The 16,145-nt window shown below is 35.5% G+C and overlaps 1 protein-coding gene across 3 annotated transcripts; it reads right to left on the bottom strand.

Annotated features, from left to right (window-relative positions):
- Window positions 1-5,700: 5,700 nt before the first annotated feature.
- Window positions 5,701-15,420, bottom strand: LOC115421460 (transmembrane protein 231-like). Of its 3 annotated transcripts, XM_030137362.1 has the most exons (9): window positions 14,951-15,420; window positions 14,702-14,868; window positions 12,742-12,870; window positions 11,689-11,832; window positions 8,576-8,657; window positions 8,364-8,469; window positions 7,024-7,192; window positions 5,976-6,013; window positions 5,701-5,889 (listed from the first exon to the last, which is right to left on the bottom strand). In XM_030137362.1, the coding sequence occupies exons 1-7, from the start codon at window positions 15,087-15,089 to the stop codon at window positions 7,030-7,032; spliced, it is 930 nt and encodes a 309-aa protein (XP_029993222.1). In that variant the 5' UTR covers window positions 15,090-15,420; the 3' UTR covers window positions 5,701-5,889; window positions 5,976-6,013; window positions 7,024-7,029. The 3 variants fall into 3 exon arrangements, with proteins under 3 accessions (XP_029993222.1, XP_029993221.1, XP_029993223.1); XM_030137361.1 differs by having other exon boundaries at window positions 5,701-6,013; XM_030137363.1 differs by lacking the exon at window positions 5,976-6,013.
- Between the last annotated feature and the right edge of the window lie 725 nt (window positions 15,421-16,145).

Raw genomic sequence — 16,145 nt, 5'->3', positions numbered from 1 at the left:
AAAATATTGATTGACGACCTGCTGAGATGAAAATAATGCTGCCTTCAGGTCCTATCGGGAAGATTATCCTTTCCACTTGTGAATTCAAAATTACCTTTGCATTGTGTTCCAAATGCTTTTGTTGATGTTTCCAAATGAAAAATGGCTGACACAATTTATGGTGACCTGGCGCTTGAGTAAAACAGTTTTGGACATGTTAATTCATCTGATACAGTTTTCTTTTCTTTTTTCCAAAATGTGTTTACTATAAATGTGCAAAATCATCAAAGTAAAAGCATTGCATATCTGGCATGATGAATTCCTCATTAATCTACGCCATGTTGAAAAGGTCAAAGGTTATTTTCATGTTGTGGATCAAACATTTTCCCCAGTTCTCTAGTTCATGTGCAAATTTCAAGTTCATAACTAGCATTTACCATAATTCCCATAGCACGTGAAGGCAGGATAACATTTAACCCTTTACTTGTTTTAGAACTTTAAATCAACTCAATAAAACCAGTTTTCACATGTTGAACCATGTAGGTGAGGTTTTATTTTACACTGAAACAGGTCCTGTTGTTATATTAAAGATAAAACAATCTGAAAACTCTGATTTACTAAAACAGATTTTAGAGCCTCGTGTCAGATTCAGATCTGAACTTCAACGGTTTCATAATTTCAACCAAATATTCCACCTCTGTGTGAACTAGTCACAGCTTGATGCCTATAAAACTCTTCTGTGAGATGATTTAGGGTTAGAGCTGATGAGAAGAAATGACTTACTGAAGGCTGTGTGCCACCGTCGACCAAAAGCATCTACTAATGGAAACTAAAAAAGGAACAATAAATAAACAGCCATGAAAAAAACTTCATGGAGTTTGATAAATGACAGTGGAGGGACACAGTTGGTTTTATATATATTAAAGGATTAAATAAAAATTAATGGAACATTTTTACAAAATAATAAATAACGTGAAAATAAGAAAAATAAAATTACTAAAATAAGAAAAAACATGAACAAAATGAATAATTCAACAAAATAAAAACATAAGCAAATTAAGCCACAAAGTAAATAAATCTGAAGAAAACATAAGGAAATAAGCAACAAAATGAAGAAAACAAAACAAAACATGGAGTTTGATAAATGACAGTAGATGGAGACACTTGATTTATGTTCAGTTAATGATATATTTTGGTGGAAAAAGTCAATTTTTCCTAATTTTTTCTGATTTGATATAATAATCTTTAAATTTACCTTGAGGTTTTATGAACATCTACATGAATAAAACATATATATTCAAAAATTCCTTATTTTCATTTAAAGATGCAAAACACAGAGGATACTATAGAATAAATAATGATAAATGATCTCAGAAAGGTCAAATATAGACAAATTTATTTAGAAGTCGCCACAAAAATAATTGTAAGGCTTTAGAGGTTAAAGCAGCGTATGACTTTCATCACAAAGTCGGGTCAGAAGAAACAGAAGGAATCACCAGAAGTCAGTTGTCATCTTATCATACATGTACTGTAAGGAGTGAGTGAGCGGTGAGGGTCCGCCCATGCCCTGTCTGTTTGTGAGGCCTGTATGATAAACCTACACAATGACATATTCCAAAAATGTCATGAAACTGATGTCTAGGTATTGTTTTTCACAATCACACACCATGTATTATAAGATGACAGTTGACTTATAGTGATTCCTTCCATTTCTTCTGACCCGGTAGTGGACACTGTTTCATTGCTTGTTGTCTTCATGTTTGTTGCTGCTGCGGCTGCGTGGAATTCCCATTCCCACAATGCACTTCATGACAAAATTTCCAAAAAGGCCTGAGTGCCGTGTCGGTTTGGTATGTAAACAAACACACTGCTTGTGATGGAGTCATCTTTGAAGTTGTTCACCTTGATGGAAGGGATTCAGGTGTGAAAGAATGGAAAGACTAATGGATTATTATCATTACCTTCTATGTTTGAGTTGGTATTCTAGGCCCACATTAAATGAATCATAACAAAACTAAACTCTTCATTTTTTCCTTCAAATGCTGGAAATCTGTTGAGGATCTGAAAATGAAGATGGCATCAACTATAGCATTTTTAGCAGTTTGTTAGCGTTTAGCATCAGTTATCACTTATTATTGTTTATTTCTGAACAAATAAAATTGCTTCCTGTTTAAAATAACCAACATGGTGACAACAAATGTGATGCACACTGAAAAACAACCCAAAGGTGTAGTAGTTGGATATGAAAACATGCATCACATATTAGCATTGACAGGTTCCTACAGAGAAACAGCAGAGACCATTTGTTTGGGTCTGATGGTGAAACTGTGAAGGACTGATTATAAGATTCAACCACAGGAAAAAAGGATGCATCTGGTTCCTGAGCAGCCCAGACTCATATCCTGCTCTTCTATAGTCGGCTTTTGACCAGGAACAGCCCGCTGAACGGACAGACGGGGGTGGGGGTGAGGGGGGGAGTGCCTCTGGGCGCTGATCTGGGACCAGTTTCAAAGAGCCACAGTGTGGTGTCAAAACAGAAGACAGGCAGAAGGAGGTGAGAGCAGGTCAACGCTCTGTCATTCAAACAATAGAAACACAATAACCTGGTAACTGTGAGTAAAGGCGTCCCCATTTACTCCAATAAACCACTTTAACCAGAGGTGTGACCACAGTGTCATGTGGGGGGGGGGGGGAGTTCACATGTTCTGTGTCCGTGACTGTCAAACAGGGGTCCGTTCGGCTCTGGCAGGCTGAACAGGGCATTTTACAGGGGGGTACAGCTTGGCCCTGGGGGGCAGTGCTTGGCCCTGGGGGAGCAGAGTTTGTCCCTGGGGGGGCACTGTCCCCTCTCAGGCCACGCCCCCGACTTTAACCCTTTCATGCGTGAATTATTGAGAAGCAGGGACGATGGGACATGTATTGAGAAAATCAATTAGACTCAGTTCTTATTTTGAGGGAAATACACACCTGCATACGGACGGTTTGGATGGAGTTTATGGTAAATATCATACTTTCCATAAACACATTCATTGGTTTTACTTGTGAATCAATGTTGTAGAAGATGACGGTGTTTCCATGGTAACTACAGAGCCTCTGAACGTCCAAATGGTTCATATCTGATGACCATTAAAAGATGACAAACTGTATTTTACATCAATTATTTCCATGTATTGATAGGATAAGTGGATCAACAGGTATTACACAGTTACATCAGTAGATGGCTTTGGTCACCAGTGGATGTTTAGGTCTTAATGTGTTCAGTGAAGCTTGAATAACTACAACATCCATGAAAGGGTTAATGCCTTTATGTGACATTTGTCGATGGCTTTGACTGACACCATCGTTTTGTCCTGTTTTTCCTTCTTTTCATCCACCTAACAGTATCTTCAGCTGCTCTGTCGATGTAACAGAAGCTTCTAAATGCCCAGAACATGCGACATAAACGTTCTTTTTAAAGTGGAGCGAACAGGGTGGAACTCTTACAAAACACAAACTGGCAAACGGCGAATGGATTCAGTGACATAATCCTGTGGTGCCGGTCCAGATGTGGAAAAATTCCAGGGGTTTAATGCAACTTAAAACACATCCTGCAAACACACACACAACAAACCTGGACGTGAACATGTGTGTTCAAACATCTCCAAGGACACTGAATCAGAGGGAAAATGAAAACCACAACTCCTGTCCCTGAACTGGTTCCTATTATCCTCACATCAGCCCTGCATCCACAAAACACCATGAAAAATACACAACACACTGTCCCTTCAGCTCTTGTTCTTAAGCATCATAATTGTTTATCTTAACTCTTTCATATGTTGTACAATTATTCAAGTTTCAATTAAAACCACAATATTTACTATAATTAGTCCAAACTAATACTGTTAATAATAGTGTATCCCTCATTATAACCACATACTTGTAACAATTTTTAGACTCATCTACATATATTTCTTAATTATCATATTAATAATATATTGTCTAGTACATATTGTACAAATTGCTGTTCTGTGTTTAATAGTGTTGTATATGCATATTTAGAGTTGTGTATATATACATGTGTGTATATTTTTCCCTCTACTTTAATTATACTTGCATGGAGGAGCTGTAATACACAATAATTTAATGTATTCTGATTCTGATTCTGATAAAGTAAAGAGTCCTGAACAGAATCCAGGAAACTTTCCCCGTATGGCCGATGACGCAGCTCCATCTGAGTCGACTGTATGAACATAAACTGGTCTGCTGTAGAACAGGTTGTACAGTTGTTGAGATACGGTCATGTCATGGCTCATATGTTTGAAGTACAGCGTCTACCATCCATGGGCCATATTTCATTCAGATCTGGACCAGACCCCCTTCACTGTGGCGCTGTAAAACTGACAACATGGAAACATGTACAACTCTGTAGTTCTGGGGTGCGATGTTGTTTATGTTGTTTATTTCAGTGTGCGATGTTTGTTTGTTGTTGGTAATTTAGTTTCCTTACTATTATTATTATCATATTCTGACTTTATTCCTTTATTTATTCTAATTATCATTAGTAGTTTTGCTATTATTAAACTGTATATGTATATATTGTGTACCTTAGAACAGTGGTTCTCAACCTTTTTTCAGTCATGTACCCCTTAACCAGTGCAAAGCATTTTTGGTTGAAAAAAAAAAAAAAAAAAAGACTTAAAACAGAGTGCTGTGCCATCAGTGTCTGATTTATTCAACTTTGGAACTCCATTTGTAATGGTCTCTCTTGAACTATTTGGAAATAAAAAGATATAACTAAAAAAAGAAAGAAAGAATCAACTTAATTATAAATAAAGATTTGTGCACATAAAAATAATTATCAACATAAAGTGTCCTCCTTTGGGATCAAAGTAAAGATCTGTTCGCAAAAAGAGTTACGCTTCAAACATGACTCCATTTTTTGAGTTTTCAAGTGATTGACAGGTGACGCTAGGTGGCATGTGACAGGTTGGGTCGAACCATTCTGGTATGGGGGAGACTCTGGGCTTTTAGGAGGATGAAATTGAATAGTCTACTGAATATAAAATACATTTTATGAACTTAAATATTTTTCTGAGATATTTAATTAATTTAATAATTATTTTTAAAGGATTTTTGCATGGATGCTACTTTTTAAATATATTTCAAAATCTCCCGTACCCCCTGGAGTGCCTTCATGTACCCCCAGTTGTTATTTATTATTTCTACTTTATTATTTCTACTTGTATTTTCTAATGTGCAAAGACCAGTTTTTCATTGTTTTTATAGTTAATTTAATTACGATTTTCTTTCCTTTTGTCTTGCAATATTTTTTTTTTTAACTTTATTTATCATTTCTTACACAATTGTGAACTTGCCCCCCCACCCCCAATCCAGGTGGCATCCCCACAAATACACCCATATAAACACATGTTTCAAATGGGCAAAAAGAACACCAAAATGTCTTGTAATATTTCTGATATGTGTACATCTATCTATCTATCTATCTATCTATCTATCTATCTATCTATCTATCTATCTATCTATCTATCTATCTATCTATCTATCTATCTATCTATCTATCTATCTATCTATCTATCTATCTATCTATCTATCTATCTATCTATCTACCTACCTACCTACCTACCTACCTACCTACCTACCTACCTACCTACCTACCTACACTGTTAAGACATAAGATCCATATAAATTAGACGTTACATGAAGTTAGAAAGACCAAAAATGGACATGTATTTATTGTTTATTATCCCCAAATACTATGTACAGACTAACACGGGGGACAGGATGTTTCTCTACTGTTACAAAATTCTCATAAACATACAAATGATAAAAATATAAAACGTCTTTCATGTTTTTTTCAGCATCAAAAGAGAAAAGGTGTTTTTGAGGAATCCGCCTGACTCCTGTACAAACCTGTTCAGGAACAGATGAACACATGAATCAATCTTTGTGCTTTTATGTCTGATGTTCATGTCACAGAAGTATGAAGGCGTAAAGACGAGCCAAATATTCAGCAGTTGATGTGGTTTTTCACCTCCTGTGGAAACACATGAGGGTAAATGTGTGACTTAGACACTGGGGTAAAACAGATAAAACAGACTGGGCTGCAACAACAAGGCTTAACTTCAGCTCCTTAATGTTACAATACTACTAGTTTACCCTTCCAGCATCCAGGTGAGCATATTATCCACACTTTGCACTTCAGGTTATAAAAAGTCATATTATTTTTCACAATTTGTATTGGGTTAGAAATTTAGAATTCAAAATCAGTTCATTTTTGCATGATTTTTTTTTTTTTTTTTACAAATTAACTGAATTAAATATTGATGTTTAGAAAATATATGGACATAAATATTGGAACACATCATGTCTACAGCTGTAAGATGTCCTGTTCATGATGAATTAAAATAAAAACATTAATATTTCCTTAAAGTTTAATGGTAGATTTTTCTTCCTCAGTGAGATGTGAAGAAAGTCGATGGTTAGTTATGGTAAAAAATGATTATTTACAGTCAGAACATGTAAAATATTTGAGAAATTTACAGGTAGAACATTTAAAATCATAGTCATGGATTAAAAAAACAAAATCTCCCATTAATCTTTAAGGAAATATTGATGTTTATAAACTATATGGGCATAAATACTGGGACACATTATGTCTACAGCTGTAAAATGTCCTGTTCATGATGATTTGAGATTAAACATAAATATTTACTTAAAGTTTAATGGGAGATTTTTCTTCCTAAGTGATATTTTAGAAATTTAGAGGTAAAATATTTGAAATCATAGTCATGGATAAAAAAAAAAAACAAAAAAAAAAAAGGAAACTAAATCAATGCTGAGAGAAATTCAGTCCAAACCATCTCTGAGGCATTTTAGAAGCAAAGATAACAATTTAACCCAAACTAACCAATGCAATGATATTCATCCCAATATAAAACTATATTATTACATTAGTCATTATTGTTTTGTATCCCAGACTCCTGTTAGAAAACAAACACCTGAATTCAACGTGTCCACATACTTTTGTCCATATAGTGTACGTACCTGTGGTCATGAGAGGTGAGGTTTCCCCAGTGGGATGGGTACAGTAGTTAGAACTTGGTTCTGAAAAACAAATCTCTGGATGCGTTCAAAGACCCAGAGGAAGATGAGAAGAACACTGACGTACTGAATCCAGGCAAATTTAATGGTTTCCCAGAAGCCGGGACGATAAGTAGAGGAAGGTTAAGGCACAGACAGCGGTACAGCATGAGTGAAATGTACAAAATAACACATGAGGTGAGTGGGTTCAAGGGTCAGGTCACTTAAATCAGATCCACTGTTACCAGCTGACACCTGAGCTTTGACTCACTGTATTAAATGAGCGTCATTGACACAGATTTAGTTCAACAGCAGAGGTGTCGAACTCATTTTAGTTCAGGTTCCACATTCAGACCAATATGACCTAAAGTGGGTCAGACCAGTAAAATACAATACATAAAACAACATAATAACCTATAAATGCGCATGAACATCTGAATTTATTAAAGATTATAATGTAAGTTGTGTCTCTTATCACATGTTTAAGGCCCCCATTTATAAGCTGAGGACTGCCTCTGGGGTGTCCTGTTACAAAATGTAAAAAATGTTCTTGTAAATGAATTGTCAATTTTAAATGTTGTTATAAATTGACTGATTGATAAATAATGAGAAATAACAAACTTTTCTATGTGTTTTAAAGTGAAAAAAGTAAAATTACATTAAGAAAATGTTTACATTTACATCTCCTCTTTTGGGGGTGGCCATGGCTCAGATGGTAGAGCGGGTTGTCCAATAATCAAAGGGTTGGCGGTTTGAATCCCACTCTGTCCCAGTCATGTGCTGTTGTAATCTTGTAGCTCTGAGACAAATATTCCTTTTGAGTCAAACCCATTCTCTCATTAATTCTTGAATTTCACATTTTGACCCAAGGCTGTATCTTGGAAAGTTCAGCCAACCAGCATTGTTTACTTGATTTTTCTTCATCAGTGACTCTCATGTGGTAAAATTTCATTACTTTTATTCTGGAAGCATTTTCCTTGTAGACCAGTGTAATGGATCCACTGTGCACTTTGAGTTTGTGTTCATAGAAAAGCGCTATATAAATATAATCCATTATTATTATCCTCTTTCCCTTCCTGTTTAAATCACCTTTGAGCGGGTGCAATGTTTCACACACTGAGTCCGAGTTACACTTCATCGATCAAGAATACATCACATCATCACAATAACTTCACGAAAAGAATAAAAAAGAAAATGTTTTACTCTTTACGGGTATTTGTTCATGTTCATTCACATTTGGTCTGAAAGGATAAAACTGTGCGTACTAGAACAGCTGACATGTAAAGGTTTGATCTGAAGGATATGTAATGAGCTCCAGGGGGTAGCGGATCTGAGCCTTCAGCTGAAACGGAGAAGCAGCCGCTCGTCCGACGGTCCAGACCGGCATGGGACAGGACAGGACCGTGGACACTGGAACGGAACCAGACAAACATGGAACTGTCAGTGGGTTTGAAGAACACTGGAGATTCAGTCTGAGAGAAAATAAGGAGCAAAGTCAGAGCTGTTGTCAACGTACGGTTTCTGTCCTGGTACATTTGAATGATGTTTTCGAGGTCGTATGAAGCTGCAAATGGACTGGAACCATCGATCACCGACACCTGGGAAAACGCAAAGAAGAAAAACACACAGACATTAGACCTCAGGCAGCAACATCCTAATAAATGTGGCTTTAAAATGTAGAAATTCTTCTCAGAGACAGAAGGAGATGAACTGAATGTATAAATGTGTTGGGTCAGAACAGTTAGGGTTAAATAATGGAACAGTCCAACGGATGAATTAAAGCAAAGTAGAAACATAAACCAGTTTAAAAACCCTTTAAACCCTAAGCCTAAAACGGTCCACCTGGAGTTTTCTTTTCTTATTTTGATTAATTAAAAGCTTAGAAAGTATGCTGAGTGAGTCCATTTGACCATTTTTCCAGGTCTTTCAAAATTTAGATGATTATTTACAATTTAATGCATGTTATAATACTACTAAAATTCCTTCTTCTCTAGCTTCTAGGACAGGCGTGAGTGAAATTACCGTAATGACTCAATAAATCCTATACAGTGCAACATCTCAGGTTTCAGAAACAGAAACAGTGAAGAGTTACATCCATCCATTTATTCTATTATGTGCGATTGATTGTTTTGGTGAAATGTGAGATATGTACACTTCTGTTGCAAACCAAAATGCAACGTTAAAGATTTTTCAGTTCAATTCAAACTGCATATGTGCAGGGTGAGTCAGAGATGACACGTCAGGTTTTAAAGAGTTAAAGCAGTGGTTCTCAACTGCTCTGGCTTCAGCACCCACCATCACCCCTCAATGATAAGACACGACCCAAAGTTAAAGTTCTCAAATGTATTTAATAAAGATGGTGCATTTTGAACCTGAGATCAAATAGAATATCACAGCATGAAAACACAGAAGACCAGTTTAATGAGAAACCAAACTGACCAGCAGGTGGCGATGATAAATATGGAAATATTCCCTTTTATGCTAAATTAGGTCCATTTGAACCAAAACTAAAAAGTTACAAATTAAAAGTTCATTCAGTCACTTTTTCCAGAATTAAACACACTGAGGTTTTGTCCAGTGTAGGTAAAACCGTATCTGATGTGGTCGTCGTCAAACCTGAGTTTCTCTATGACATGAATATGAATGTTTGATTCTTCTTTTATGTTGTTAAATGTCTGGTGTTAATTATCATTACAGCACATTACTGCCACCTACTGTTGGGGAGTGTGAATGGACGGCGCTCAGCTCCATAAAAAACAAAGCACACGATTGGTTTATTAACATTATTTCAACCCAGACAAAGGCCCCTGACCCACTAAAAAGGGGTTTGGACCCACTTTTGGGCCGTGACCCACCAGTTGAGAATCACTGGTTTAAAGGAAAAAATATAAGGATGAGGAAAATCGAGAACGGTAATGGAAGTGTTTTAAGAGAAATTTAACTGCATAGTTTTGTTCTGTTCTTGATCTAAACAGACTCATCTGAGTTGTGTTTAATGGAAACTTCTAAAGTCGTGGAAAAAATTATTAGACCACTCTTCTTTTCTTCAATTTCTTGTTCATTTTAATGCCTGGTACAACTACAGGTTCATTTGTTTGGACAAATATAATGATAAGGACAAAAATAGCTCATAGTAGTTTATTTTCAGAGCTGATATCTATCCATTTAACATGTTTTCTTGATAAAAACCAAAATCCCTTCAGTTCTTCCATCAGTATCTATGACATTGTACTGACAAAAAAAGTGTTTTTAGGCATTCCCTGTTTTTTTTCTGTCTGTTTTAGTCACATGACACACACATAAGTTAGTACTGGATTGCAGAACTATTGTTTTTGATGGCTTTTGATGGTCTAATACTTTTTTCCTCGACTGTAAGTTTATACTTCTGCTGCTTTACAAACATGGCAAGAAAAAGAAATTTAAAAGTGACATGTAAGTACTGTGAATCTACCTACCTATCCATCTGTCTGTCTGCTGTAATGGAATTTTTGGTCTTTTTATGTCTGAGTGTGAGAGGTCGGCTTTTATTGTTTTAATGTATAGCTACTTTTATTAATTTTATTCATTCTTTTATGTGTTTTTATTTGTTTTTATGTCTGTGTGCAGCACTTTGGCCAACTGTGCTGTTTGTTTTAGAAATAAAGTTGAGTTGAGTCTGTAACTACGCCTTTGCCTTTGGACCTGTATTCATGGTCTATGTCATCTACACTTACATATTTTACATATTTTTATTTTTAGTGAGCAGATGGCATGTCTGTGACGGTTGACCTGGTACTTATCAGATAACTGGTGTCCGTCTTGTCACATCTGTTCAGTAAAGATAGAACTGAAGAACTAAGGTTATGGTAACTGACAAGAAGATATAACATCTGGTATCTGTGGTCCGTAGTTAGGGTTAGGACTCAGACTGATGCGACACTCTGTAGAGGTCGGGGCTCACTTGCAAATAAAAAATAAGATTTTACCTCAGAAGAATTGCAATTTCCTCTATGGACAAAAGTATGCGGACACGTTGAATTCAGGTGTTTCTTTTTGAACGTCTTTAAATTTTAAATGTTCTACCTCGAAATTTCTCAAATATTTTTCATGCTCTGACTGTAAATAATAATTTTCTACCACAACTAACCATCTACTTTACTTCACATCTCACTGAGGAAGAAAAATCTACCATTAAACTTTAAGGAAATATTGATGTTTATAAAATATATGGACATAAATATTGGGACACATCATGTCTACAGCTGTAAGATGTCCTGTTCATGATGATTCAACAGATAAACATAAATATTTCCTTAAAGTTTAATGGGAGCATTTTCTTCCTAAGTGATATTTTAGAAATTTAGAAAATTTAAAATCATAGTCATGGATTAAAAACAACAACAAAACCAAAACAAAATCAAAACTGAGAGAAATTAAGTCAAAACCATCTCTGAGGCATTTCAGAAGCAAAGATAACAATTTAAACCAAACTAACCAATGCAGTGATATTTACTGTTTTGTATCCCAGACCCCTGTTAGAAAAGAAACACCCAAATTTGACGTGTCTACATACTTTTGTCCATATAGTGTATTGAAGACAAAGTGCAGGACACAGTGACCAGAATGAAAGATGAGTTGACGTGGTCTCACATTGTAGATGTTGTAGAGGCCTCGGTGGGGCAGGGGCGTCCTCTGCTGAAGCCTCAGGTCTCCATTGATGAACAGTTTGGATCCAGGGACTGAAGAAGAATACTGAACATAGGCCAGACTCTGCATCACCACCGTAGACATCCGCTGCACAACACAAACACACAAACACTCCTGTAAGGGTCAACAACAAACACAAACGCTGATACGAGGAGAAGGCAGTCCAACCAGGTGAACCAGGACACGTTCACATCTGGTCCTAAATCAGATTCATGTCTGATATTTTGGAATGTGACTTCAGACTGAGCGGTCATTTCAATGATGTAAAAGTCAGATAAAGTGCAACAGATGTCATAGTTCTGCGCTGATGGAGGCAGGACCCGGAAAGAGCCATATTTTGGTAGTTTTTCTTTATATTTATGATAAATGAGCCAAAAATGAACAAAATGATCTTAATTCGTGATCATTTTGTTCATTTTTCACTAGTTTTCTTCATTTTATTGATAATTTTGTTAATTTTTGTCTTGTTTTTCATTAAATTTATGATAAATGAGCCAAAAATGGAAAACATGAGGAGAACATTAACAAAATTTTCTTAATATGTGATCAATTTTTTTCATTTTTGGCCCATTTTTCTTATAGTTTATGAATAAATGGGAATTTTCTTAAAATGCATGAGAATTTTGATCAGTTTTGGCAAATCTTTCTTACTTTTTGAGAATTTTGTTCATTTTTTGCTTGTTTTTGTAAATATAATTTTATCATTTCATCTGACTTTTGCATCAATGAAATGCAACAGATGTCATGACAGATGTGTCTGTACTGAAGGAAGCGGGACCCAGAAAAATCCATATTTACTTCAATAAACACAGTGTGATGCATGTGATGTCACTTCAAGATCGTAGACTGTTCACACATGAGTCTGATAGCATCGCATTTACAATATAATGTAAAAACCACCTAACAAAAATGGATTTTATCCCAAAATCTGAACTGAACAGTAGGAAACTGCAGTGTGAATGAATCTAAAGTGTGTGCTTTGGACATGATACATACAAAGAGCTGGTAGCTGAAGGTGAGCAGTAGCTGGATGCTGTAAACCTGTTCATCAGGTTTTAGCGGCAGCTCCAGCTGAAAATTCAGGAGGTCCAACTTCCCATCCTGGTTCTTGTCCTCTTCTCTCACCTGCATCATATGAGCAAAGAAAGAAAGAAAGAGTTTATTTTTTTGTTTGTCCAATGCCTGTTTTCAAACCACTAATAAAAAACAATGAATCTCTTCTACATCTCATCTAAAACTGAAGGATCTGGTCCATTTAAATACATTCAAAGTCATTTTAAATGAACAATAAAAGGATAAATCTGGATGTAGATGTTTTTCTAACTGATTGAACCGGTTTCTGCTTTGAGATGCTTTTAAGGAACACTGATGTTACACTTCTAGTATTTTTTAAATTATTGATGGTGTGTAATGTTATAATGTTATATTTATGGTTTTAGAATGGAGTTTTAGTATGTGTTTTGTTGTAGATATATGGATGAAGTGTCTTTTAATAGTCTATAACTTCTGCTGCTGCTGTCTTGGCCTCGACACTCCTGCAAAAGACATTTTTAATCTCAACCCGTTTTTTCCTGGTGTAATAGGGTCAAGGTCAAGATCAAAGTCTGGTTTATTTCTACAACAACGCAAAGTGTCCAAAGTGCTGTACAAGGATATAGGCCAAAATATAAAACATAATAAAACAATAAAAATTTATGGATATAAAAGATAAGATATGCCAAAACTGATAAAAAAAAAAAAGATACACAATAATAAGATAATTAGTCTCTAAAAATACAACCAGAAGATAAAACAAATTAAAGCCATACACGTGTATTAGAAGCCAGTGCAAATACACTACCAGGCAAAAGTTTGGACTCATCTTCTTATTTAAATGACATGAGATGGACCATAGATGGCCAACAATTGCTCAGCATCATTTGGAACTCCTTCCAGACTTTTGGAAAACATTTCAGGTGACTACCTCATGAAGCTCATTGAGAGAATGCCAAGAATGCACAAAGCAGTAATAAAAGCAAAATGTGGCTATTTTGAAGAATCTAAAATATAAAACATGCTTTGAGTTTTGTCACATCTTTTTAAACTACATAATTCCATATGTGTTCATTCATAGTTTTGATGCCTTCAGTGAGAATCTACAATGGAAATAGTCATGAAAATAAAGAAAAACCAGGTGAGTCCAAACTTTTGCCTGGTAGTGTAGGTGCTTCTTTAGAATAGATTTAAAATGTTCAACAGACTGTGCACATGTGAAATGTTGGGGCAGAGAGTTCCAGAACCTTGGACCTGTCACAGAAAAGGCTCTGTCACCTTTAGTCTTCAGGCGGGTTCTTGGTACGTACAATATATATGTATATGTGTAATTTTAATTGTGTTTTATTTATTTTTAACAAATTTGTACGGTGACCTTGAATGTCCTGAAAGGCACCTATAAATAAAATGTCTTATTATTATTATTATTATTATTATTATTATTATTATTGAAATAAAGAAGAAAAGCTTTAAGGTTCATTACTGTCACCTGTTATATTTGACTTAATATGAGCCTAGAATAAACAAAACAAACACAGATCATATACATCTACAACCAGGAGAACTGAAGGTGGGTATTCAAGTGTATTTGCATGTTTTATTCTCATTTAAAACTTTTTTTTCTTCGTTTTTTTTTTTTTTTTTTTTATAAAGCGCTTGGCTCTAAGGCTAAAGAAAATGAGAAATTAAAGAATCTGTTTGATTATGTTTTTTTTTTTTTTTTTTTCTAAATCCATGACTATGATTTTAAATGTTCTACCTCTAAGTTATTTTTTTTCTAAATTATTAATACGCCTAAAATTAGACGATTTTTAAATAAAGGTTAATAAATCTGTCATATTAAACTGAAATATTACATATTATATAACACAGTTGACAGGACTCAGAGGTGGACATTTTCTGTCTGTGTTAAATATATTCTTACAGAGACAGACGGGATGCGAAGTCTGGATCCAAGCATGTTGTTGAGGTGAGGGAAGGTGCTCCAGGCCACATAGTCCCCATCAGTACTGGTAGCTGCCACCAGTAAAGTCTGGTACTGAAACCTGACCACCGGCTGTTCCTCATAGGTGCTTCTCTTTATCCAGAAACCTGAAACCATGTAGCTTTTAACAGTTGTGCATACACATCCTTGCAGTAATAAAAGCAGACCAGTCTAATAGTGTGTCTGTACCTTGGCTCCTGTAGGCAACCAGCAGAGGTGGGATGTATGTGAGGCAAACAACAACTACCAGAAACAGTGTGGCTTTCGTACAAACACTCGTTTTGTACCGAATCAAAGCCGGGTGGGAATAGACTTCATAGAAAGCCATGGGGAGCGTTCAACAGCTTTCGTTCAGTAGTCCACCAGAGTTGTACTTCTGTCAACTAACCGGCTAACTAGCATAACAGACAGATGCTAGTTAGCTGTTAGCTAAGTTGAAAACCACGGAGAAGTAACTTTGAGTAAAATTCAGACAAGCGACAAATAACGAACTTAAGACATGACTCGTGTGAGAGGTATCTATCAGGAAAATATGTTCTTAAACATTATTATTAGCTACACGTATTGTTTCCATTAGCCGCTAAAGTAGCAGGAACCGCGCCATGTTGCCGTTAGCTTAGCGTCTCACGGTTACCATGGCTGCGTGGTACCATGAGGCATTTACGGACTGTCGGCACAAATATTCAGCACACTATTCACATGCTGCTGCCTTCGATGTAAGGGTGTCAAACTTATTTTAGTTCAGGGTCCACATTCAGCCCACTGTGATCTGAACTGGGTCAGACCAGTAAAATAAAAACACATAAATAATCTATAAATGTATTTATTTATTTATTTATTTGTATCAGACATGTAAGTAGTTACAGTCCATAGAGTATAATGAGCATTAAAAAAGGGTTATAAATGTAAAAACGACATGTGTACACACACCCTATCTTCAATAACAAGTATAAAGATGCTGGTGCCGGTATTTAACAAGTGTAGAATCAGTAAAAAAGTCAGAGTTAACAATTGTAAAAATCACAACATTCCTAGAATGACTTAAACGCAGTATAAAATTCCAAATTGCTTTCCGTAACCTCTCATAATAAGAAGAAATAATGTCATCTCCAGACTTTTCTGTTTGAGTGAAAAAAGTAAAAAATTACACAATAAAAATGTTCACATGTAAAAACTATCCTTTAAAATAAGTGAATAACATGAACAACCACGAACCTGAAATTTCTTAAGAAAATTAGGTGCAATTTTAAGAATATTCTGTCTCAGTTTATTATGTACACATGTACATTACAAAATATAGGTACCAGTATTTGTATTTATTTTTTTAGTTTCAGGATAGTGTGTATTGGCATTAGTTTCAGAGAACAACATGCATGCACCAGAT

Source organism: Sphaeramia orbicularis, chromosome 6, assembly GCF_902148855.1.
Source record: "Sphaeramia orbicularis chromosome 6, fSphaOr1.1, whole genome shotgun sequence".
In the NCBI taxonomy this organism is placed as follows: domain Eukaryota; kingdom Metazoa; phylum Chordata; class Actinopteri; order Kurtiformes; family Apogonidae; genus Sphaeramia; species Sphaeramia orbicularis.
The sequence above is the reverse complement of the archived record's forward strand: the minus strand, read 5'-3'. Positions and strand labels throughout refer to the sequence as shown.

Coding starts and splice junctions, on each gene's coding strand:
- LOC115421460 (XM_030137361.1), bottom strand. CDS start 15,089: ATGGCTTTCTATGAAGTCTATTCCCACCCGGCTTTGATTCGGTACAAA. Junction 14,869..14,950: donor GGTTGCCTACAGGAGCCAAG/GTACAGACACAC, acceptor ACATGGTTTCAG/GTTTCTGGATAAAGAGAAGC. Junction 8,470..8,575: donor AATGTACCAGGACAGAAACC/GTACGTTGACAA, acceptor GTTCCGTTCCAG/TGTCCACGGTCCTGTCCTGT.